At 38.2% G+C, this 26,220-nt stretch overlaps 1 protein-coding gene across 6 annotated transcripts in view; it reads right to left on the bottom strand.

Moving 5' to 3' along the window:
* The window catches only part of NRG1 (neuregulin 1), a 228,900-nt gene that overhangs the window by 143,675 nt on the left and 59,005 nt on the right, over positions 1 to 26,220 (bottom strand). For all 6 annotated transcript variants that reach the window (XM_047716950.1, XM_047716949.1, XM_047716951.1 and 3 more), the window contains exons 3-5: positions 21,743 to 21,864; positions 13,084 to 13,134; positions 10,701 to 10,751 (exon numbers count right to left, since the gene is read on the bottom strand). In XM_047716950.1, the coding sequence (XP_047572906.1) occupies positions 10,701 to 10,751; positions 13,084 to 13,134; positions 21,743 to 21,864 (224 nt within the window). The remainder of the gene's footprint in view (positions 1 to 10,700; positions 10,752 to 13,083; positions 13,135 to 21,742; positions 21,865 to 26,220) is intronic.

Below are 26,220 nucleotides of genomic sequence, written 5' to 3'. Positions count from 1 at the left end.
ACTGGTGGACCATGTTAGATTTTACAACTGTTTTTAAGTAAATACAGCAACTTCTTCTTACAGCTTTGTAGACTAAGAATTAAAGTAACAAGGATCTGTTCTCCAAGTTACACTATCTGTGAATAGCATGGATTTTTATAGGTTGATTAAATAGCTAGATCTCTAAATTAAAATGAAGAACAACATTTATATAAAGCATTATAAAGTAACATTTAATATATTTCCTTTTGTGGATTCTTATTCTGAATGTATCTTAATTCTCACATGAGGAATGTGTAGTTGAAAACTCAATCAAATGACACCGAAGCTTCTTGTCAATTAATCACTCTTTCCAATAAATGAATTTTAAGAAATTAAGAGAGGAAAAATCATAAAGGAATAGGTTGTTTTTCAATATTTAGCCATTTTAATTGATTTACTTTATTATTTTAATTTACTTTATGTATCACAAAGTTATAATGTAATTAGACATATGTTTTCAAATACAGTAGTAGTAGTCCAAATTTGGGTCAATTCTATGGACTTTAGAAAATAAAAACAAAAAAACCCAAGTTTTGCCTAATGAAAATAAAATTGTTCAAGAAACTTCAACCTTAGGGGTGCCTGGTGGCTCAGTGGGTTAAGCCTCTGCCTTCGGCTCAGGTCTTGGTCCCAGGGTCCTGGGATTGAGCCCCACATCAGGCTCTCTATTCAGCAGGGAGCTTGCTTTCCCCTCTATCTCTGCCTACTTGTGATCCCTCTCTCTGTCAAATAAATAAATAAAATCTTAAAAAAAAAAAAAAAAGGGAAAGAAACTTCAACCTTTCTATATTACATTTCCAGGTAACCTAATAAAAAATGTCTCTTTGAATATCTTGTAAGTCTATCTATGTATCATGGGTAAGTTTCTGAAAATAAACAGTAATTCAATTTATCAAAATGTGATTATGCTCATCTAAAATTTCCAGTTTAGTTTCTAAATCCTTTAAAATTTCCCCAAACTACCTTCAAAACTTTACTTAGTGCAAAGTACTTTCTGATTCCTCTTACTGTTACTTGGCCTTTTACTTTTAACAGTAGGTCACAGATTATCATCATTTTTCTTAAATAGGATAAATATCAGAATTCTGATTCCTTTGTAAAATTATTGAGCTTTAAATATGAAGAAGAAACAATTGGCTACTTTTACAAAAAAGAGAGAACACAGTAAAAACAAAAAATCATCATTCAACTATTTTCTTTTAAATCACATGCCGCAAAATGGATTAAGTGTATTCTATCTTAAGCAATATTATTTTAAAAAGCAACTTCAGTCTGTCCCCCATATTCTACTTTGTATCACAAGATGTATCATTTATACACAATTAACCCAATTAACTACAATTAACCTTTCTACTTTACTGAACACTACTTCAGCCCCAGGACCACTCTTGTGCATCTCGCCCAACCCATCCCCCCTTCAGGAAATACACATCACCTTTCTTAGCACCATTCCTAGCATCATACTAGAGCACTGTGGGAGGCAGATGATTAACTATTCACTTATTTTAATCAGAAAATGAGAAAGTTCTCGGTGATCTAAGACTCAAATAGCAAAACTTTCAGTTTTATACTTGCCCTTTGACCTTAGCTGTCACTTGGCCTATCCCTATCTGTTTTTTACTATTCCGACTACTGAAATGAAAAGAGTAATAGCTCCAAAATTTTTTAATTTATCTATTTATTTATTTATTTTTCTCTTTTTTCTTTTTTTTTAGTCCAAATTCCTTTTAAAAATTAAAAGCAAGACTGATGATATTTTTTCATTGTGGCCAATAAAAGTCCTGCAATATTTAACAAAACCTCTCTGTCTCTCCTCTCTCTTTTCCCTTCACTCCCTCTCTCAATTTCTCTCTCCTTGTCACATTTTGTTAAAAAGATTTTATTTATTTATTTGACAGAGAGAGAAAGAGACAGGGACAGAGATAGTGAGAGAGACTACAAGCTGAGCAGGGAGCCTGACGCAGGACCCTGAGATCATGACCTGAGCCGAAGGCAGATGCTTGACAGACTGAGCCACCCAGGCGCCCCTCTCCTTGTGACGTTTTTTAAAAAAGCCTGATAGTTACTGAAGAAATGACTCTGGAATACCTGAGCAATGAACAAAATGATAACTCACGTATAATGAACAACTTCAGCCTAACCACCAAATCTCTGAATTAGAGATAGTTACGGACTTGAACAGAGATGAGTGTATGTTTAGACTATAACCCACACTGGCCCATGTAATTGGTTTTTTAAGATTTTGCTGGCTTCTGGTAGACTGAGAGATAAAATGAAAAGTGCCATTCCAGCAGTCCTTTGACGATTAGCTGAGCTATCAATACATAGCACCTTTATTAAAAAAAAAAAAGATTTAAATGATCAAGCACCTCCTGTGCTAGAGGCATTATAATGAGTAGGACAGAGAATAGCAAAATCTGCCTACAGATGAACTAGTGGAGACATTACTTCCTCTAGGGTTCAGTGGTGATACCTAGGAGGCTGGTAAAGCCTCAGAAAGGATGATTTCACACTTCAGCAAGACCTGTGGACTTCTCTGTGCAATATGAAACGGGACGGGCTAAGCTGCTTCTTTTCCTTCTCTTACTGTTAGAAGCAAGAAAGGCGGGCGCCTGGGTGGCTCAGTGGGTTAAGCCGCTGCCTTCGGCTCAGGTCATGATCTCAGGTCCTGGGATCGAGCCCCGCGTCGGGCTCTCTGCTCAGCGGGGAGCCTGCTTCCTCCTCTCTCTGCCTGCCTCTCTGCCTACTTGTAATCTCTCTCTCTCTTTCTGTCAAATGAATAAATAAAATCTTTAAAAAAAAAATCTACTTAAGCACAGATTTTTAAATAAAAGAATCTCCATGAAGCAGACTTTGATTTTTAACTCCAAAGTCAGAACATTTTACAGATTTCAAAAATGCTTCCCATGTATTCTAACTTGAAAACTGTAGCTCATTAAAAAAAAAATCTTTTCTACTTTCTTCAGAAAAGCATTAAGTTTATGGATTTAAAAAAAGAGGGTATTTTAATTATGATTATATAGTCAACTCGTAGGTTCTAATAAAGAGTCTTTCAAGGTATTTCAACTGTCTTCAGTTTCCTAACTCATTTTCTTTAAAATTTCTGCTTTAATCTTGTCTGCCCAGTTGAACAATGTTCAGTAACAATGTTCAGTAACATCTATTTTCAATTTTCCTTTAAAATTCTTTGTGAGAGCGGCGCCTGGGTGGCTCAGTTGTTAAGCCTCTGCCTTCAGCTCAGGTTAGGATCCCAGGGTCCTGGGATTGAGCCCCTCATTGGGCTCCCTGCTCATCGGGAAGCCTGCTTCTCCCTCTCCACTCTCCCTGCTTGTGTTCCCTCTCTCACTGTGTCTCTCTCTGTCAAATAAATAGGTAAATAAAATCTTAAAAAAAAAAAAATCTCGGTGTACCTATTTCCTGAGTCTTCTCAAGTTGTCTGCTCATCAGCAACAGAGGACGGTGCTGGCTTCACGTGCCTGGCCCACTTTGCCTTTCTTTAGATATAAAACCTTCCCCTTTGTAATGAACCTAAACCCTGCGGTTCCCACAGGGCTGAGCTCATCTGCCTCAGGGACCCAAACACACACAGCAGGGGATATCTGACCCCACGCCCTGCCCAACGGAAGTCATTAATCTCCTGGATACAGTAATGATTTTAGGGGTAGGCAAGGACACAATCAGATTCTTCCTTAAATTCTTCCTCAAGTTCTGCTATGCAGATAAGGAGTAGACTTTCTCTTCTTTTTAGACCATGAGCTGAGGGGTTACAGGCTTAGAGATACCAGCAGTTATCTCCTTGTCAGGCAGAGAAAGCCCACTAAGAGTGAAGCTAACATCTGCGGAAAAACAAAGCGTAAAGACTGAGAAGCCATTCCTTTATGCGACTGAGGCTCTGGATCCAACTGGACCAGTTATGGAAGCCAACATACGCTCTTTATATGTAAGCCATTTGGAATTAAAGTTCTACAGCTGGTAACTGATAAACTCTTAAATCAGAATGCCCCGATTTCTTTTTGTGCTGTAGCTTTATCATGCCGTTCCCCATCCCTTCCTCTATCATTTTCTCCCCTCTCCTCCAGGGAGAGAGCTGTTTCCTAGAGGACCCCCTATCTAATTCAAAGGCATCCAGTTCCATCTTCCAATTTCTCAGATCCCTAGATAACTTGAAAAAAATAAAGAAATAAAACCACCAAGTTTGGCATAAGTAAATTTATCAAAATCTTGCTAGCTTTGTTCTTCCAGATGCTTTCTTGATATACACCCGTTTCCACTCCCTTGCCTCCACTCACATTTAATAAATTAAAACTCTTCTATCTAATCCATTCCACTGCTCTATCTCAAATGATTAAAAACACTCAGTAAAGTTTTTACTACTCTGAAAACAGAAAAGATAAAGATGTCTTCCCCTCTTCCAGCTGATATGCAAAAAGACTGATGAATTTTTTTTTAATGTTAAAGAGAATATTCCAGTAAAAACCTCCCCAAAGAATAAAATACAGAGAAATAATTGCTCCAGGTCTGATAATTTTCCACTAATGAATAACTCTGTCATACAAAGAATTTTCAGGATTTGAGATATCATGCACTAAATTAAATAGTACTTAGTCTGGAATAAGGCAACGTATCTATCCCAAACATAAATGACCACCGAGGGTATGCCTGTTTGATGAAGATCAGAATCCCATTAGCACCATGGCTCTAACAGTATTCCCATCTCTGTAAAATAGCATATTTGGAAATATACCACATCATTCTCAAAATAACAAAGCCAAACAGCAAGGTCACTGAAATAATTCTAGACCAACACTTCTGCCTCCTGTTTTTACTATTAAACCCTTGAATTGTGTTACCATTAACTAAGAGCTCACCCATCCATTTCATTCCCTTATAGTGTGTGGAAAGGGTATGACTTCAATAAAAGCTGGCTTTGGGATAACTGGGACTAATGTGATTTTATTCCTGGAGTCTTCATAAAAAACTGCATCTTAATGCTTTTCTTTTACTTTTCTTTCTTTCTTTCTTTTTTTTTTTTTTTTAAGAAGGCCTTCCCTCAAACTAGCTGAACGAATCCCATAAGACTTTGTAAATAAAAGACCAAAACATTTGTTACCAGAAGATTCAGGTTTAAATTTCTCTTCCACCACCTACTTACTTTTTGAATTTGGACATGTCAGAATGTCTGAGCTTCAACCCATCAGCTGACAAATGGGATAAAATCGAGGTCACAGAGTTCCTATGTGAATATATGACTCAATATATAAAAATAAGCCTTATAAAATATATAGTATGGTACAAATATCAGTTATGTATGTTTACACATACACATACACGGTTTATTTCATGATTCAAAAGAATAATTTGGTAAAGGTTAATTTCAACTGAATACCAAAGGTTAACTACAATTTCATTATAAGCTTGACCAAATGTTTCAAAGTTATCTTGTCCAGTGATAGAAGGCAGTGGGAGGCAGGGAGTGACTTTAGAAAGGTCAAAGGCAGAACTGAAGAACTATATTACAGTTGCAGGTGGTGCTTTAAGAAAGAAGTAAGATACAGTCACTTACAAAATGAATGAATGACTGCGAAGGCAATAACTTGTCTGAACACAGCAATGGCTGTGACATACACCTCCGTCCTCTTGCTCCAAGTCACTTACTGTCCTAAAAAACCCTAAGTGTCTTCGCAATTAGAAAGATGGCAGTAATATTAGTTGGGCAATTTCCTTTTAAAATTATTCTCTTATTGCTCTATGATGCATGGGAATTTGTCCTTCTCCTCAACAGACAGCGCCACCACACCCCGGAAAATGCCATGTTTATAGAAATGTGGAAACACAATTTGCATTCAGTTAGAAGTCGCTCTCCAACGGTGACAGGACGGACTTCGTATTTTGCCACCAATAAAGACCTGAAATTGAAATGCCATTTTTTCCAGCAGAGAATCATTTAGCAAAGGTCCAGGCAGTTTCCTCTACCATTAAAGCAGGTAAGTCAGTTGCAGCTGAAGGCAGAATGTAAGAATCAGAGCTTTAAATCTCTCACCAAGGGACCAGCGGACGTGGTCGAATCGAATCAATATTGATCACTGTGCTAGTCCCAAGTGAAAATGCTGTATCTCATTATAACAGAAATGTCCTGCAGACAAAAGACATTTTCCCCTTCAGCCAGCTCTTTTAGGTGCCAAATTAAAGACTGCATCGTCCATTTCATTCAGAGATTTCAAAGAGGACTTCCTGGATAAGTTCCTTTGAAATGCACTCTTAGCTGAGAATATATCATATTTTGAAGAGACACAGTGATTTCTTGGCTTGGAACTTTCAGCAGCATCATCTGGAATGCAAATAATTAACTCCCTTCCTCCTCCAAAAATAAAGATATTTTCCTATATTGTTCAAATGAGATGCAAGGCCTCCTCTGATGACCATTGTCTCTTCAGAGCTACATCAGGTTTTCGTTTTTATCTCTCCCACAGATAGGGGAGACCACCTAAAAGCAAAGTTGTGCTAAATGATTCACATTAATTTTCCCACATTAGGCTTCCAATGTAGATTTGAGATAAACAGGATTATACGGACCTTGAAACTGAGTCTCAGGGAGGTTAGACAATTTGCCTAAGATTATCCAGTAATTAGATCATTGGTATTTAACTTGCGAGCACGTGTCCACGCAAGGTGTGCATTCTGTCCATTTTACCTCACTGCTCGGCATGCTTTGATGTGCGTAACACACAGATCACATGGGCTCAGCTGGTCCCAAGTCATGCATTTCCCTAAGCTACCATCCACACCTCCAATCCACTTTGTGTCAAAGATTACTTTCCAGTCCATTCACAGGATCTCATTCCTTTTAATATTAAAGGCTTTTTCTTTGAGGCAAAAAAACTCTCACATATCATGCATAGCAAGCTAGTGGATTGCCTGGGTTTGAATTCTGCTTCTGTGACTTCAGATAAAATTTATCAGCCTTAACATCTGAAGAATGGATTAAGGTTTTATGAGAACCATTATGGGTCTCCATACAAATCACCTAACACAGTGCCGGGCACACAGAAAGACTTCAACAGATGTTTGCCATTATTATTATTATTATTATTATGAACACTTACAACTATTTAAGACTGTTTTCCAGAAACTTATCTTTATTTTTTCTAATTACTATTCATTAGACTTCATTTTTGTTTCTCTCTTTTATACCTTAAATTGGAATGGATGGTTCTTAATTCAGTAAAGTGACTGGTATTAACAATTGTACCTTTTTATAGCATTCAATAAAATCATAGGCAAAATAGGGTCATGGGCAGCTGGCACTTCAGAGGGAAGTCATTATGGTCTGTTCTAAGCATTTCTTTTACTTTTTTGCTGATCCTACATAAAGGAGGAACAAGAGAGTCCTACTAACCGTTTTGTAAAGTTCACGTTCTTCTCCTTTTACAATAGCACTTACGTGTAACAGGACACTCATCTAGCAAATTACATGTTTCAAGTTACAGATGCCTCATTTACCAAAACAAAGTAAATAAAATAAAGGCAAATAATGTTCACCTTTACCAGGAGATCATTATAGGAAACATCTTGAGCATTTCATAAATTAGCAACTCTAAAAATAGTGAGTGTACAATGCAAAGTTCAATCCCAGTTTCAAAAAAGAAATAGCGAAAATTTTCCTTCCAAAGGGAAGGATCAGTACCTTTGGCATTTCATCAATATGCATGAAATGTTAGGAATAATAAATACAAAGGGGTAATAAATGATAAGGTATTTGTAAATGAAACATAAATCCCTTAAAACCTCTACTCAAGAACAACTGCTTTATTGTTGCAGTGAGTTTTAAAGAATTATTTAAAAGTTTCAGATTTCAGAAAACTATTTTAAAATACTTCTGATTCGTATTTGGTAACACGAGAAAAATGCATCTGATACATTAAGTAGACTGAGGGAGAGCGGATAAACAGAAACCCAGAATGAAGAACACTGATAAGAAGAATGTATATTAAAATATTAGCAGGAGTATTTCAGATAGGTAGGTGGGCAATACTTATTCTCTTCTTTTTGTTTTTTTCTCTATCCCAACAGGAGATACAGAGGGCTAAAGTAGAACTTAGAGGGTGGGAGTGGTCAGGGGAGGCTCTGGGGAGAAGCGGGATGCAGGGACAAAGGACAGACTTGGCATCCTTCGGGTTATAGGGCATAAATCCTTCCGGGCACAGGGTCAAGGGCATAAACTGACAGGGTTGAACCCCCTCAGGGTTTACTCAGCAGTGAGCTGCTCTCATCAACAGGACTGGGGCTGTTAGGGGCAGCTTTTGCACACAGGTGCGCCTCTTCTGCCTAAAAAAGGGAAAAGTAACAGGATCACCTGACCCCCGAGAGCACACGCACTCATCCCAATACACAACAGGTTTGCCGAATCCATAGACAGGCTCTGCAAAATGTACACAGCAAACGACAGTGCCCAGAGTTCCAAGAATGTCACCCACAGAGACGTGACTGCATTGTAAGAGCAGGGTTCGCTTCTCCCGCACGGGGATTTACCGGTGTCTCCTTTCTGGTGGAAACAAAGTGAAAAGGAACCTATTCTTCGGCGCTGATTATTTCTGACCCGTGTGGACTTTCCCAAGGCCTTTGACTGTTATAGATGACTTGAATGTGTAAACCCCGCTTATGGCTATTTCTGCTGCCTCAAGTTTCCCCTTCGGCCTTTGCTACATGGAGCTCTGTTGACCTGACGGACCCTGCACTGCGGAGCTCTGCAAACGCTCCCTCTAGAAGGGTTGAGTGCCTCACGCTGCTCTCACTAAGACTGGACTCAGGATCTGGTCATTCCCAGTTCTACTTTCAAATTACAGAGTGTATTTTCATGAGATTAAGAAAATGTGTGCTTGAATCAATTCCACAGTGTTTCCTGAGAGCCCAGCCTGAACAGGGAAGGGGGGGAATGTATGAAAATGGCGCACTGAAATATTTTTATACCATATTAAAATACAAAGCCTTCTTTCTTAGTCTAAAACCTTTACCAAATATCAGGAACTAACTCTGCCGAGAGTTAGAGATCAGAGTCAGATTTCAAAATTATTTCTCTCTCAACAGTATTGCAATGAATACAAATGTAAACTGAGAGATTCATTTCAGTTCCCTGAAGCTCTGGAAAACCCAAAGAAGTATTTCTTCTATTCCAAAACTACTTGCATATGCTTAAGGATAGCATCCATCGCCCCGTTAATGATAGCAAGAGGGTTCCAATTACAAGAGTTTCAATAACTTTATTCAATGAATCATGCAGGGGAGAAACTGTTCCCAGACAAAATGCCAAAAAGAAAAATCTAGTATTTGCCCTTGTATAATAAACACTCAAAAATCTAAAACAAAGCTCAACATGATTCCTTAATGTGAGTTAGTTAAAATCTATATAATTATACTAATCTTTTTATAAGTAGAATTAAGTAACAAATATCCCAAGCTCCCCAGAAGGGATTATCGTTTTAGACTATGTAATGAGTATCTTTAGAATACAGAAGAAGCCAATGTAGTCCTCTCTGGCATCTTATTTCCTGTTTGATCTCACTAGATTGCTTCCATCAATCTAGTTAAATGATGCTTTATCTAGCTAAAATGTAGTCAAAACATCATACTTCATGCAATAAAAAATACGTTTACATCATATCGTTACAGTCCTGGTACTAACCCGAAGGGAAAGGCTTTAGATTCAAACTGGATGTATTTAAACAGATGGACAAAACAACTGAAGTGGCTTAAAATACAGACCTTCCTGCCAGTGTTTCCTACCACACTGATAGCCAAAGGAAATTGTGCCCTCAACATGCTCCCCGGGTTGGAACAGAATAATCGGGAATATCTGCTTATGGAAGAGCTTCTCAAACTGAGAAATAGCGTTAAATAAAGAGCTAAAATAAGGGAGAAGAAGACTGTAATTATAGGTTTTATTTTCAAGGTCTGATAAATTCCCCTGCTGGATATCAAAATTTAATTCAACGCTATTCACAATTCATAAGTATCAAAACTATTTTTACTAGTCCTTGCTAATTTCTTAAGTTCCCCTGACATGGCACAAAGCACCAATCAATCTAACAGTTGTAGAACTCCACAAGCACAAAGCACATTTCACATTAAACAGATGAAAACTAATCTGAGATCTTGCCTAGGGACTTGCTTTCAAACATTTTCATAATTAGTCACTTGCTATCAAATTTGAATTAAGGGCATCTATATATAGTTTCTTTACTCTATCACAGCAGACTTTGTATGAGAACTGGGAGCTTTAGAATAGGACCCAAACAGCTGGGTATCAGGCCTCAAGCAATTGCTAAAGGCAACAAGACACACTAAAAACAACGATGTTCTCTATTGTTCACCCAGAATCAGGCCTCAGAGGCTCTGCAGTCATTTTTCAACATTCAAAGACACTACAGTATAACACCACCCCATATGCGGTGTTTTCCAATGTCCATGTGTATCTTAGGGGGAGGGGATATCTAATCCCCTTACCCCCACCGCAAGCACAGTACGGGGCCATTCCCTTCCACGCAGCAAATACCAGCCTGCTCCCAAACTTGATGTATGGTTGGTTCCTCAGCAAGGGTAGAGGAGAGACAGGAACACCACCTCCAGAGGCAGATACTGTCTTGGGTTCAAAACTAGTGAATGGAATATTCAAATATACTTACATGAAGAAGTATTTGCTCCTTCTGTTGATACTGATATTCTAATGGGAGACTCTATAAAACAAAGAAGTGAAATGAGGCTTTATTGAGTCAGGCTGCTTGCATTTTTAACATCAGAAATGTGCCAGGCTCAGGGATCATCTGGAAAAAGAGGACTAGGAAACAGTGCAACGGGAAAGCTGAAGCATTTTTAAGTCAGAGGAAGATGTATGCAAAATTCAAAGACCACGGAGGACTCTATCCATAGTCCAAACCCAAGGGATGAACATGGAAATTAGTCCACCTATAGAGAAACCCCACATACCAACTGGTGTACGAACTTCCTAGAAACATGACTCAACATGACTCTGAACAGAGCCACAGGACAGGTGAGATGGCCCATTCCTTCTCTCAAGTGTGGTCTTGATTTTCAGAAACATGAAACCAAAGAGAACAATCCCCATATTCAGAGAGAATGAAAGTCAACTTTCATGCGCAAAGGGGAAAAAAAAAAAAAAAGGAAGAAGAATGAATCTGTTCTCAGGCAACATGGTCTGCGTAGACACCCTGAGCAAACACAGTGCTGAAGAAAGTCCATGCAAGATCCGCTGGCATGGTACAGTAGGATCAACCAAAACATGCTCAATAAATTCGTAATACGATCACTGGAGATGTACAGGGGCAAGATTCTCTTAGGGAGCCAGTACAAAGGAAGGAAAGCTAGTATTTAAATACAGACAGAGCATAAAACACAACTCATGCAGAAAAAAAGCATGGGACCCATGGGTTTTTATTAGTCACAAAGAACAAGTTAGTATCAAAGAGGGATTGAAAGTCAGCAGCCAGAAAGCTATAAAGATTCAAGTCATAGATCGGAAAATACTAGTGAGAGTCACTCCCAATTCCCAAGAGAAGCATCACATAATCTAAAAAACCCAGCTTCCTAACAACGTCTGTGGAGTCAGGCAGTGAAGCCCTTCATAAGAAAGAAATGCCAGAGTGAAAGGGGAAGAAAACTCAGATAATTTAACAATTTTGTTGTTTTGTTTTTGTTGTTCTTTTTACCTTTATCTTTTCTCCCCTCCCTCCCTGTCTCCCTCCCTTCTCTCTTGCTTTCTTTGTTCCTCAGAGAAGTACAACCCTCTTAGACTCTGGGATCATCCCACCCTGTAACGCACAGATGTCCATCTTAGGAACAACATGTGGATATGCCTTAAACATGGTCAAAGCCATCTGGGATACAGAGAGATTTAACTTTTATGATCTTGAACAATGGCTTTGAAGAGGAGAAACTGGTGAAGAGAAGTTAAAAAAAAAAAAAAAAAAAAGCTGTGTTTGATCATATGGCCTCCTCCAACTTTCCAACAAGGTACAGGCCATATGAAGGAAATCAATGACACTAAAATATTAAATACAGGGTAATGAGAAGGAATACTGAGCTAGCTGGAAGGACCTGCTCTCCTACTTGATGAGACACATGACTTAATATTTCTAATGCTTAAGTCTCTCATCTGTATGATGAAGAAAAATAATGTCTTGTTTCACACATCCATTGTGAACACGAAATGAGATGTAAATGTCTTTGTAAACCATGAGGTGTCGTGCAGAAACAAGTTATCATCATACTTCTGAAGTGAGTTTTGAATCTAAGACTCTAAAAACTTGCTTCTCATTAAATATGAATTTTTAAATATTCTAAGGTCCTGTTAACTAAAGAATGACAGAGGATAAGAAAAGTAAAAAGAAAAAAAAAAGAGCAAAAAGAAAAGAAAAAAATTCACAGCAGGTTAATTAGATTTACAGCAAATGGAGAAATGAATGAATTATGGTTATATACACATTACTAGAGCTGGGTTAGAAGTAGCTAATATCTGCTCAGACTGTAAGTGCTATCAGCAAACATTACAGGCAAGGAAGAAACAAACAAAACAAACCAAAAAGCAATGCATCAACATCTGAAAAACTCAGGCGTACAACAGTGTTTCCTCTAAGTTCAGTGACCTGCAGCTGCTCGTTAGGAGCCCGGAGGTCAGAGATTGGACACGGACACATAACCCAGGAATGAACTATGGTGGGTTGAAAGGAACAGAGGCAGCCGAGAGAAGCACCTAGAAAGGTTGTAAAAAACTGAATGTATAACCCAGATGTCTTCTTTCCTGGTCTAATGTCACTAAGTTGTATCGAGATATTTCTTTTACCCATGCATGCCTCCCAGGCCCAGCTTCAGACATACGGCAAGAACTGGAAAACCCCAAGAGGCAAAAGGAATTGGAGGACATACTGCAGCAGAAAACAAGAACAGCTACAATTTGGATGCAGAAGGGGGTCTGATTAGTAGCAGGTGCAGCCAGCACTCGTTAGGTCTGTGGTTCTGGTTAGTGAAATGAGGTGAGCTTCTTTTCCTTACCTGAAGGCACATATGCTCTTTCAGTGGAGACTGGCATGCCAGTAATGAGGTCTGTAAAAAGAAAAGGTGATAGGAAATTACGATGTATAATCAGGAGGCCGGGAGCCACTTCCACAGCCTGCCTTCCAATTGAAGAAGAGTGTGTCAAGGAAGAAAAGTATTGCAAGAGGGTGATGAAAGCCCAGGCTCTATCCACCCCAAATGTCAGAAATGCCAAAAAAAAAAAAAAAAAAAAAAGGCTGTCCAGATAAGTAGTTCCTCTTTCCTGGGCAAAGAGCATGAGATGAGCCATGCTGGAGTACGTAGGAAGAATTCCCCGCCCCCATGGAGCCGGTGAAGGGCAATATACAGCAAGGAGGCCGTGGGTTCCTTCTCAGAGAGGAAGGCAGATGGCAGAAGTAAAAAAAATATCAGAGCTGTAGGATCAATGCTGTGGTCAGAATTTTTCAGTTATCAATCTTTGGAGAACTACACGTTTGTTCAAAAACAAAAGTAAGCAATGCTTCTTGTTGGGATTGGTGAAAAACGTCAAGTTCTGGCATTGAACGCTACAGAAAATTGCCAATGATGATCCAGACGGGTGCCTTATCTGACACAGTTTTCAGCTACTCCTGGCAAGGCACAGAGTAATAGGGAGCTCCCACCCCAACGGAATGAAGGAGAAACTACATCCTGCTGGACACACCATTATGGTGGGAATTGGGACAGTCTTGTTTAAGCTTTGACTTGTTTTCAGTTTACTGCCTTTATCATGGAACAAAGGATGATTCCATTGTCTAACCAACCCTGTCTTCTTCCTGTCCTTCTGGAAAGGGATTCACTTGCTAAAATCTAGTATTTTCAGTAAGGTGTGGTTTTATGAAGCCTGGAAAGATGCAGTGATGAAATGATGAGTATCATTCAACCTTCACTGTTGGTATAATTATTGTCAAATAACAAAACAATACGTCACTATTCACTAACCAGGACAAAAAGGTAAGTTGAAGTTACCAGAACCTACTAAAATCCTAAGCAAATCAAATATGTTCTCATTTCATGTTTGAATTAACAGCTTGTTAATCATGGAGTTAGAAATGTTCACGATCAACGTAATCATCTTTAAATATAGATACGACCATTTCAGGTTTCCATAGTAGGACTAGTCTAGTAGATAAGAAGACTTAATTTGACGGGCAATGTTTCCTTCAACCTCAAACACTTCTCTAGGGATAAAAGGTTTTGTGGACTCAGAAGGGAACAAAAATAGCATGTGAGACTCAGCAGGGATGTTTAAGAATAAGCATCAGGTGAGATATGAATATATAAAGACCAGAAATATATCTTTAGTAAGACCAAATGTGTCTCTCTTGTGAAAATTAAGTAATGGATAGTCCTCTCTATTCAAACATTAGGAAGACCAACCATTCAAGGTGTGAGATTATTACCAAATCACCAAAGCAGCCTACACTGCCTCTTCTACCCACAAAAAATGGGAAGAAGTGAAAGGAATCGGAATGGGAAGGCATACGATACCCTTTGGGTTTGTTCATGCAGCAAGCATTAAAGAAGACAGTCTGAGTTGATAATATGGCAATATCTGTTTCTGACACGACCACAACTCAATTCCTTGATTTGGGCTACAGAAAATGAAATTATCCTTCTCTGGGGAAAATTTAATCTGAGAGGAAGATTTTTTTTTTTTTTTTTAAGATTTTATGAGAGGAAGATTTTAATCAGAGATCCACAACATTTATCTTTCCCTACAAATACCTAGAAGAAGATCCATGTTTCCAAGCAAGTGCCCTCATTAGGAGAGAGGTTTCCTTTTCTATCCTTCAGGACCCATCAATGACATGACAGCCAGACCAAAGTCGTAAGCTCAGGATCACAAGAATTGGGCAGAGGTCCCAATCCCAGCATGAATATCAAGACCCGTTTCAAGTTTATTTTTGACAAACCAAGTAGTTGTCCACTGTGACCTTCCAAGGGAAAAAAAAAATTAAAAAATAAAAAACAAAAAACAGAGCTTTTCTATCTCCAACTTGAAAGATCTCAGATTAGAGGAAAGGTTGACCATAATGTTTCCTTTTTAAATTGAATGTTACATAAAAATACCAGAACAGGAGGTTACTATAAAAAATCTATCTACACAGAGACAGCTTAAAATAATCTCCCTTCCTAAAAAAAAAAATTAATAATAACAATCCTCTCCCTTCCTAAAGTTAGGTATTTACCCTGGAGACCTTAAAAATATCTTTAACAATTATGGCTCCAAATAGAAACCTTCTGAATTTTCTTGGGGGAAACACAAGTTAGAAGTCATATACTTCTATACTAAAAGAATCCTGCTAATAAGAAAAATTAATCTTTTTGATTAAAATCACTCAGCAACCATTTTAATGCATGTTTTGGGTAGACTCCATAGACTTACAAAACTACCTTTTGTTATAAGTGATTGAAAACAATTTTGCTGCAATTACAGATTGAAAAAAATTAAGTCCTGCAATCTTCTTGATGTTTACTTAAGCGACATAGTTTTCCTGCAGTAATTTGGTATATTAAATCGGTTAATTTATAAAGGACATCCCTTTCATTAGTGCAAGTTAATGAAGATTTAGAATGATCAGGAACTGAACACAGCTGAGCAACTTCTGCTGATTAGGCAAGTAAGCATAAGGAACATTAGTATATTTTCCATGTTTGACAGCCTTTTTAATAAATCGGATCTGCTCTCAAGAAAAATTTGCAGTGTCTGAAAAATGATACCTTGCGGAAAGGAATTTTTCTCATTAGGATACATGCATGACTTGTCTGAGATTTCTCCATAAGCACACTATACTGAATATAACTATTTGGCAAAAGACACATATACACAGACACAAACATACATATGATGCGTCCGTGTGTATTTCAACATCCACTTCTGTGACTCCTTGTTATCCTAAAATTACGGGTTATTATTTTGTGTGCAAAAAAATATGACCAAGTCATCTTTTTAAAGATTGAAAATGGGCCCCCTTATTTGTTAGCACAAATGAAGAGGACTTAAGGAATGTCTTCCAGTGTCTGCTTTCTTGCTTACAAGGACAGTTTCACAACTGAGAAATTTTGAAATTAATAAATGATGTAGAGTCAGAATGGATACTATACGCTGAAAAGACAAGTCCGTTCCACTCATATGGTTCTTTCTTATGAGCCTTCATGCGAATACGATATAAGACAACATACATGGAGACTGCTTTCTAAATTATAAAACGTTTTATATGATTGTCAGTTTAACTACAGCTCGTTTACCAATATCACAGCATTTCCAACAATGCCATCAATTTGGGAGAGGGGGAAACAAAGCCTATTACCCACGTGAGCCAATTTTTTTAAAGGACCAATTGATGTATTAGGCAAATTTTGTGGAAATATTATTTTTCGTTCATCTCAAAGGAAACAGCAAATTTATTGCTGTGAGCCCAATGTTCCTATGGGATCTTGAATCTCACTCAAATAATTTTTCTCCTGATTAAAAAAAGAAAATCTAGTCGCGGATATGACTGATTAGTTTGTGTATTCTCTTGTATTAATCTTTAAAGACTGCAGTACTTAATTAATTCAAAAACCAGTTAAGTCTATTACTCTCTTCCCTAATCTGTGCCCAGGAGTTTTTATGGAGCTTCTTAGCTAAGAATTAATTGCGACATTAAGATTTCCTATATAAAGACCAAGCCAAATGAAATGCAAATAAAAATAAACATACGGTGTACAGTCTGTGTAAGGGCGGTGTATGTGGCCTGTTAAAGAGGTGTATTTGAATTCATCAAAGGAATTCATCCATTACCCCTCATGTAATGATGGCTGTCTGTAAGATCCTTCTTTTTTTATTTTTTAAAAGATTTTATTTATTTATTTGACAGAGAGAGAGCACAAGTAGGCAGAGAGGCAGGCAGAGAGAGGGGGGAAGCAGGCTCTCTGCCAAGCAGAGAGCCCAATACAGGCCTCGATCCCAGGACCCCGAGATCATGACCTGAGCCAAAGGCAGAGGCTTAACCCACTGAGCCACCCAGGTGCCCAAGATCCTTCTTTTTGTGAAAACTCATCTGGTGTTTGTTAGACCCACAGAGTCCCCCAAATAATTAGCAGATTGCTTATGTGTCTATCCGTCTACTGTACAGCAAACTCTTTTTTCCAAATAAGATTGGGATTAAGAGGCATTGGAAAGGGCAGAAAATATACAAATTTCTAAAATGTAGCTTAACATAGTGATTGTGTGTGTCTGTGTATATACATATTTAGAAAATATAGAAAATATATATATTTAGAAAAGAATGTGTATATATACACACATTCTTTTCTAAATGGTCGAAAATGGTGAAAATATGGTCATTATTTCACTCAAGCATGTAACAATTCAAGGAGAATTTCTTGGGTTTTTGTTATCATCTCATTTATATCTAGTTGCTAATCTAAGCAGTTCTAAACAATGAGTTTCACTGCAGAAAATTCCTAATATTGGATGGAAGACTTTTATGATCCAAGCTAATTTTTTCCTGATAGTTATATAGCTGTGTTTGGGAATTAAAAATAGTGTCAAACAGCAAGTCCATCTTGGTACATTTTTTCTTTTTTTTCTGGGGAGAAAAGAAAATCTCTTGTTCTTATCTTCCTTCCCCTTACCCATGCCATCCCTCCTAGAATCTGGTACCAAAATATAGTCTAAACATCTTTGTGAAAGAAGGCACTTGTGTGAGAGCTTCAGTATATCTCAAGGCATCTTTTCCACAGGATGAAATTTGGATTATTAGCTCACAGCAGCATACCAGGATCTTTCAGCAAGGCAACCCATGTAGAAATTATCAGACCACAGTTGTGTATGCATTTGTGTAATACGGTAGAGATGAGCGAGACAACATAAAACTAAAAAAATGACTAATATTTTGTAGAACATATCCATTAAAATCTCAAGGGGAGTTCTACACAATATAATGTTTTGACATCATGTTCTTATTTTTAAGACTTTTTTTCTAGGACCTCTAGAAGGAAATGAAATTCTTGAGAATTCCACTCTCTCAGCCCAAGTCAATAATAAATACACAGTTAGGGAGAGAAGGTTTGGCCATGTGGCAGTTTATAACCACAGTAGAGTACTCTTTTTCCCTCTGAAAGAGTGTTTCTGTGCAGTGTTTGCCCAGATTTCTAAGGAAACAGGGATGTGACAACACAAGTTCGTGTATCTGAGTCCCAGCCTGAGTCCCAGAGAGCACCAGACCTGAGCTGGGCCTTCTTTGATAACTAGAATTGATAGCAAATTCAAAGAGAGCAGCAGACCAGGCTGAAGGGTCAGGAAGATGATTTATTTTCTTTTTGGTTGTGCTGCAACTAAGCCCCTGAGGGGCTGGGGGAAAAGAGAGTCTCCCAATATGCAGAACACACTGGCCTTGTTTCTCGTGGTGGCTGCCAAGCCACAGGCTCTGACGAAAAGCAGACCGCCCATAGCCTCTGAGGAGAGGGGTGCTTCTAGGCGGCCATGTTTCCAGTTTTACTCTCCTCAGTTGAGGCCATGGTGGGCACCTGACCAGAAGACAGATGCTTTGTAAACTCTCTAGGTCTTTCGAAATGGTCTGGCATGTAAGTTCTGCCAATCAGATTCTTGCGATGGGGAACCTAATTTGGGAACTAAGAAGACAATCACACAACAGGAGTTAAAATGGAAAGAATGTCTTTAAAAGAGCTGTGAAGAAAAATGGCCAAGAGAGATCATAATCAGGTTAAAGTTTGTAATTATGAAGAAGCACTTTGCAAGCCGGAGAGGTAAGAAAATAAAAGAAACAGAAGCTTCAAGAAAGTATCTGAAGCACATTAAAGGCAGAGACACTAGAGAGAAGATCCAGAAACTCCTGTTTACTTAAATCTTTAGACATGTCCTGGGCTATATTTTCCTCCTTAATGCCCAGTTATAATGGAGTTGTAGCTCTTCCCAGAGAACCCCTCTCCTTATGCCTCACACCCTTCCTTCTGTTTTATGTTTTTTGTTTGTTTTTTTTTCTCCCCTTCACAAACCAAAGAATCTACTTAAACATTCCCAAACACACAGCCAGGTACAAAGCGAGCCCTACTGGATCAGAAATTCAAGAAATCTGGGTCCAAGTCCTCCTTAGCTACCAAGTATCTTGTGATTCTGAATGTGTCTGTTTTCAGACACATGCTAAATTCACATTCCTTTTTAAATACAATGAGAGGGTTGGATAAGGATGAACTATTCCTAGGGTTCTGAAAAGAAAATAAAAACAAGACCACCTTGCATTGTAATTGAGATTCTTTTTTCTCCCTCAGGTGCTCTATGCAAGTCAGCAAGACCTCATCTTGTAAAGATTTTAGTTGGTTGTTTAAGAATGACTTCATTACAATATTGTGAGAACTTCTCTTTACTCTTGTCAGGTGGAAAAGACTGATTATCAAAAACATCCCGACTTGCATTTCTCTAAGGTCAATATGAAATATTCGAATTTGAGACCAGTTCTTGAACGAATTAATATGGAAAAATGAGTTGGAGGTCTCCCCTATGAGAGAAATGCAAAAAGCCATATTATCCCTCAGCACCCCAGAATTAATAAAAAAAAAATAAACCCTATGGGGCTTTTGCCAGGAATAATACAGTAGTAAATAATTCACTGCTTAATCCTATAAATCAGAAAACATGGAATAGTATAATAGTACTGTAAGCACTCAGTGAGACCATGACACTTGTTCTAATTGTATTTTCCTGCGAATTTATAATATACATAGTTCTACAAATCTAATCCAAGTGTCAAAATCATAATTCAATAGCATTTACCACAGGGAGACACAATGAAGCAAGACAATGACAGGCTGAGAATAAGCTACTAAAGACAGCACAATAGGGGAAAAAAAAAAAAGAAAAAAGAATAACCCACTGAAATTAGTTTTTTTTTTTTTTTAGATTTTTTTAAATTTATTTATTTGACAGAGAGAGATCACAAGCAGGCAGAGAGGCAGGCAGAGAGAGAGGAGGAAGCAGGCTCCCTGCTGAGCAGAGAGCCCGATGTGGGGCTCGATCCCAGGACCCTGAGATCATAACCTGAGCCGAAGGCAGCGGCTTAACCCACTGAGCCACCCAGGCGCCCCTGAAATTAGTTTTTAAATGTGTTTCAAGTTAGCATCCTATAAAATTCCTCATGGGGTAAAAATAACGCCAGCAACATGCTTATTGCTGAACCCGTGCTGAAGCAAAAGTAAAGTGATGCTACATTTACTCCTATAAATTTTAAATGGCTTTTACATTTTCAACTACAAACACAGCTCCTAAAAATAGTGATGGAAACTACTTTCCACTGTTGTCCTCTACTCTCTGTGGAGGGAGGCATTTAAAATTAAAGTAATGAAGTCTGATTACCCCACAACAGAGAAGTTCACTGGGGAATCCAGAGAAGGCTGGGGATTAACCTGAGATTTTTCCCAACCCTGCTCCATATTTTTATCTTACTCCCTTCTCCCTGTCCCAGTAAGTCAACAGACAACAACTCCATCAGTCTCCTACGGAGCTGACCCTTCAAGTTACTTTTGCTCTCCCCTTCCTGGCCCTGCATTTTACCTTCCGGTCTGCAGAGACCAGGCCTCTGTGGTGGGCACTCTCTTCCCCTCTCCTGCCTGGAGGGGAGCAGTGTCCTTAGGCTTGGCTTTTTAACACCCGACAGGGCTGGCATAGGCAGTAGGCAAGTGCCATCATGCAAAAGGGAAAAGAAGCACCAAAGGGTATTCTGAAGTCACATTTTATTATTTCAAAAGACAGAGATGCTCACTGCTTTAGCTCATCATAGGTTTCTAGAGATGATTCCATCAAATCACAGAGGAGCTGGGTATCCCGAGTAGACACCCACCAGTGCGGGTTCTTTCACTTCTTGGGACAACTCCGAGAAGTTGCTGGACGATGAGCGACACCTTCTACCTCCAAGTCATTCATTAGTTTAACCAATATCCCCGGCACCATTCTTAGGAAAGCAGAAGCTGAAGACCAGACATAGTAGGGAGGGCTTTGCCTCGAAAACTCTCATAATTTCAGAACTGATAGGCCTAACAAAAAATGGATAGGCCTCACTGCTACGACCCAGAGCCAGCTGTATTTAAAACACATATGAGAACATTCAAACTTCTAGGACTGAGTCAGGATCATACTCTGTTAACATGCACACACTACATATATTCATATATAATATACATATGTACATACATATGTATGCAATATACATATATCCTGCATATAAAAATGTATTCTGTATATAAATACACACACATATATATATACACACACACACTCTCTGTTACTGACAGAGCCAAAGACTTGACAGCCCTCCCTGACAAATTTAAAGAGGAAGTATAATCTCTTTTAGTGGCCCAGCCTATTCCTGCCATTCATGACCTTATCGACATTCTTAAAAAAAATAAAAGTCTATGTATATTTCAGATTTATATCACCTCCCGGGGTAGAAGACACACCCTTATCGAAGTGTGTTTTATGGAAGACACCCAAGATACTCGAAGTATATGGTTTTCCTTCCATGTTTCTTATTTGTTCACAGTGAGATTTAAGACACCGGTTTATTACAACTCTCACCACATCTCTTGATTACTCCTCTCACAGCCTGAGAAATGGAATGTAGCAGGTATCTCTTACCATTTGAATCCACAATGGTGATATTGGCAGAGGCACTGTCATTTCCTAATTTGCTGGTCACTTTGCACATATATTCTCCAGAATCAGCCAGTGATGCCTTGTTAATGCGAAGTTCTGACTTCCTGTAAGATCAGGACCAAAGTGGTATAAGTATATTTCAAGGAAATACAATGACCATCAAAATCTATTTCTCTTTAGTTTCAGGGTTCTCAAACTCCCCCTCCCCACTCCACACATACCACCTAAAAACACAGCTTAACTAATACACAGATGTATGATTTAACCAAGAATAAAGATAAGATCACATTTAAGTGACACTATGGACACGGCCTTAATTTTATCATCCAGGTTAGTAATTTAAAGAATATCTTCTCTAATTATTCTTTTTATTCCTCGACCACCACCACCACTAAACACACTATGCCTCAGTTTTGTTTTGTTCTGTTTTTTCAAACCAACTGGTAAATTTTCTTCCTTTCTGAAATGGCATCAGCCACTAGAAAGATTTAAAAAGTGTAAAATCATTTACAGATCTGGTAAGGACAGACACTTAGGCAGGCTAGAATAGATTAAAATGCTCTACACTTTCTCAGTAAAGTAACATCAGGACTTAGGTTAATTTTGAATGAAAAGGAATTACAAAAGAATGGGAATTTATCTTTGAGAAGATTCACATTGCTAGGAGCATAGAAGAACACAAATCGTTCTGAAGATTGAAATAAACAGCGGCACACACTGTCATAAAACTGCGTATTAAATCAACAGTCAACACTCTTTCAACATGGACAGCACTGTGATTTGCATCTGTCTGTGTTTTACTGTTGCATAGAGCCAATAACTTCAGCAGTCTCCACGATTTAAAAACACAGAACCACTGGGGCTGGTTGAGTTTACTGAAGACTTTTAAAAGCATCTCTGTCTACTCACTCCTGGTCCTGACTGCCTGGGCTCTTGGGATGACAACAAGGAAAGAGGGCAGGAAGCAAAGACAGCAACTCAAAATTCTATGCAAAGCTCCCATAATTTATACCTTCCTAGTTTTATAGTGAATTTTCTGGTCTTCCTGTCATATATTATTAATCAAATTCAATCAGTTGTTCTAATTTAGTTAATAAAAATTCAACTCCTACTATTCTCTTCCAGTCTACTGAATGGAACCACCCATCTGGTCCCCTATGTAAGCCTTATGGCTTTCCATCAAGGTTCCTTCACTTGTGCCCTTTCTTCCTCCTAGCATGGGGCGTCCCATATTTCCAGATACTGGCTGACTTTTCAGGACCACCTCAAGAGCCAATTCTTTCATCAAAACTTTCATAATCATAGAGCTGCTGCCGCTCTCTTCTTTGTCTAAATTCTAATAGCCTGGAGTACCTCTTCCATGATCCTCAAAGTTCTTGAAGTAGATCTTATTTTTCCAGGTAGGACATACACTCTGGGTGGGGGGAGTCTATAATTTAAACTTCTTGGTATGCTCACAGTTCTATGAGGACATGCCACTGCTTTGTCCTTGGCACATCTTCAAATGATATTGGATGAATGTGTGAAAAAATGAAGAAAATATTTGGATGCCCTCATTTAAGCTCACTTCAGGACCTAATGTTCCTAAATGTTGGCTGCTGGAAAGGAGGATGCCCTATTAAGAGGGCAGAGACAGTCGGAGGAGGTCCAGACCAAGGCAGCAACAGTCAAACCAGCATGTGGACTGAAAAATTAATGACTAGGAACAATGTCAACAAGTACACTTGAGAAAACAAAGGAAAGTACTATACTCAAATAAATTCGGGAGACATTAGGTTAAACAAAAATGGGCTTTCTGTTGTCAATCCTGAGGAATTCTTAAGTCTTTAATATGCTAACATCCGTTGACTCTCTAAGAGGGAAATATATTATTTGGTTATTCTCAAACTTATTTGATGATGGAATCCTTGTCATCCACATAGCATAACTGCTCCTATTTCCTGAAAATGATGGTACACAAAACAAAGTTGATAAAAAGTGGATCTAATATAAAAACAGCCTGTTTAGCTCTAATGGGGGGAGGTCACCAAGGGCCATTTATGCATGGATATTCACATATTAATCAGAGGGATTCGCCACAGAAAACTTTCGCTGCAGTCTATCCCTATAAACAAGATAGAACTGTGGTTACAAAGGGTAAGCACCTTGGCAAGTTGATATTAAGATCTAATTATAAACTACAAAAACTTTTAAAATGATCAAAGTACAATATTAGGATATTAGCCCCCCCCCCCCCCGCATCTAAGTTGTGTTGACTGTTTAAGTCTGGTTTTGGAGTATTCAAATCTGGTGTTTTTCTTAATGGATTATCAGCTATTTATACAAATCTGTCCATGCATGCCAAGTTTCCTTCACGACACACACCTGTGATGACCAGTCAGAAACAATACAAATACTACAATAAGCTTGTCTAGCCCCAAACAGCCCAATTAGCTGGAAGAATTTTCATGTACAACCATGGAACCACTAACAATCGTGGATAGGTAAATCATGAAGAAGATCAGTTTGAGGAAAAATATCCCAGTTTTCAACACAGAAGAAAAAGTGAACTAAAATAACACAATGGTAACTTTTCTTGTTAAGCCCCCAATACTAATTCTAAGGTATCACAACAACCCAAGAACGTACAACACCTCAAGATTATAATCATTCCAAGAACGCTCCTTTCCTATTTATATAAGTTGAGGGACAGTCCCTGATGGTAATGTGGGGAGTTCTTTCTTGACCCTATGCCATTACTATTTTAACTACTGAATTGGATCAAACTATAAGAAACATGGTAAAAAAAGAAAAGAAACATGGTAATCAGTTTTATAGTTAGTATAATCTTAAAGGGACAGTTCTTAAAATAAAAATTCTCCTAACAGAGCTACACAGTGTTTCCTGGAATATTATTCCAAGTGATGTTAATAAATGTTATGCTTAAAAGAATAAGAAAAGGTTTTTTCTATGCTCAAATAAATATTGCATTGAACAAAGTTAAACAGATCTCTTTACAACAGTACCTCTTAGTGGGTTTTATGCAAATATGTACTGTGAATTTCTAAGGCAGGCATCACATGTTGCTAAGGTATCCTTTCAATAGAGGACACCCTCGGGAATTCTAGGACTGAACATCAATGGGCAAAGACCAAGATTCAATTTAATCAAGATAAGCAGAACAAATACATTCCAGCTCAAAAATCAGTAGCAGAAGTGCAGGTTTGGAGAGACATGCCTTGACAATAATATATACAGAAAAAAGGATTTCAATTAGCCACGTGTTTAACATTATTCCATTTTAAGCAACTACTAAAAAAGGAAACTAGAAAAAAAAAGAGACACGTATACACTGTTTGGCCATATTAATATTAAAACAGCATAAATCAAATTGGATAAAAGTCTGAATACACTGCTCCCAGGCTGAATCACGTCTAGAATATTTAATTATGTCTTGAAGTGGCATCTGATGAAAAATATCAATAACTAGAGGACTTTAGAAGAGGTTGATCACAACTGAATAGGGCTTATCAATTTTATCACTAGAGAAGATTCTGTTAAAGAAACAGAGGTCCTACTGACAGGCCAACTATGAACAAGATACAGGTAACTCTTTAAATATATTTCACGGATGCCATCTAGAAAAGAAGACTATTTGAGGAGGCTCTTGAAGATGGAAATATGTCTAACAGGAAAAAAAAGGCATATTTTGAGTGATAAAGAAGAGTTTCTGAACATTCAAAAAAGGGGAGGGTGCCTTTCCCTTTGGAAAGATTCAAGTCTGGATAACCACCTGTCAAGAATATCTCTATGCAGCGAAAAGATTAAATTAGATCAGTGGTTTCGACTATTTTGGAAAAAAAAAAAAATCCTGTTTTAAAACAAAAGCTTAAATCAGACCCCCATATTCAAAACTATCATAAGAAGACAACAGTGTTCGGGTCGAGGCGGTTGGCGGTCCATTTTCAATTCAGCGGATACTTAAGATTCTCCAGGGACACAATGGGAAAACCAATGCTCCAGGTGATCCCTGGGACTCCTGTGAACTCCAATGACAGACTGAACTCTAAGACTCTTTGATCCATGAGTCCTAGGGTACAGGGTGGGAAGTAGGAAAAGAGAAGAAACAGATGAACCTTTCTTGAAAATGACACATTGCAATGATCTGGGGCTTTGACAAGTATGGATACAACTGCCTTGTACTCTCTTCAATCGGCTACCATATGCTCTCCACGGGAAGGAAGTGAACTTGGAAAAAGTGTTGAATTCCCATCCAATCATCATCAAACAAATTTTTTGCTTTTTAATTAATGAGTTCTCTAGAAATCTGGAAGGGGCTGATGTTTCAGTGGACTTTTATTTTCTAAAAGTATTAAAAGAGTTAACTCACGTAAAGTGAGTTAAAACAATGCTTGGAATCTGGTAAGCTCCCAATAAGTGTTAGCTATCATTACAATTATCGTTTATATTCCTGCCATATT

The sequence above is a fragment of the Lutra lutra genome, chromosome 2 (assembly GCF_902655055.1).
Source record: "Lutra lutra chromosome 2, mLutLut1.2, whole genome shotgun sequence".
Lineage (NCBI taxonomy): Eukaryota > Metazoa > Chordata > Mammalia > Carnivora > Mustelidae > Lutra > Lutra lutra.
The sequence above is the reverse complement of the archived record's forward strand: the minus strand, read 5'-3'. Positions and strand labels throughout refer to the sequence as shown.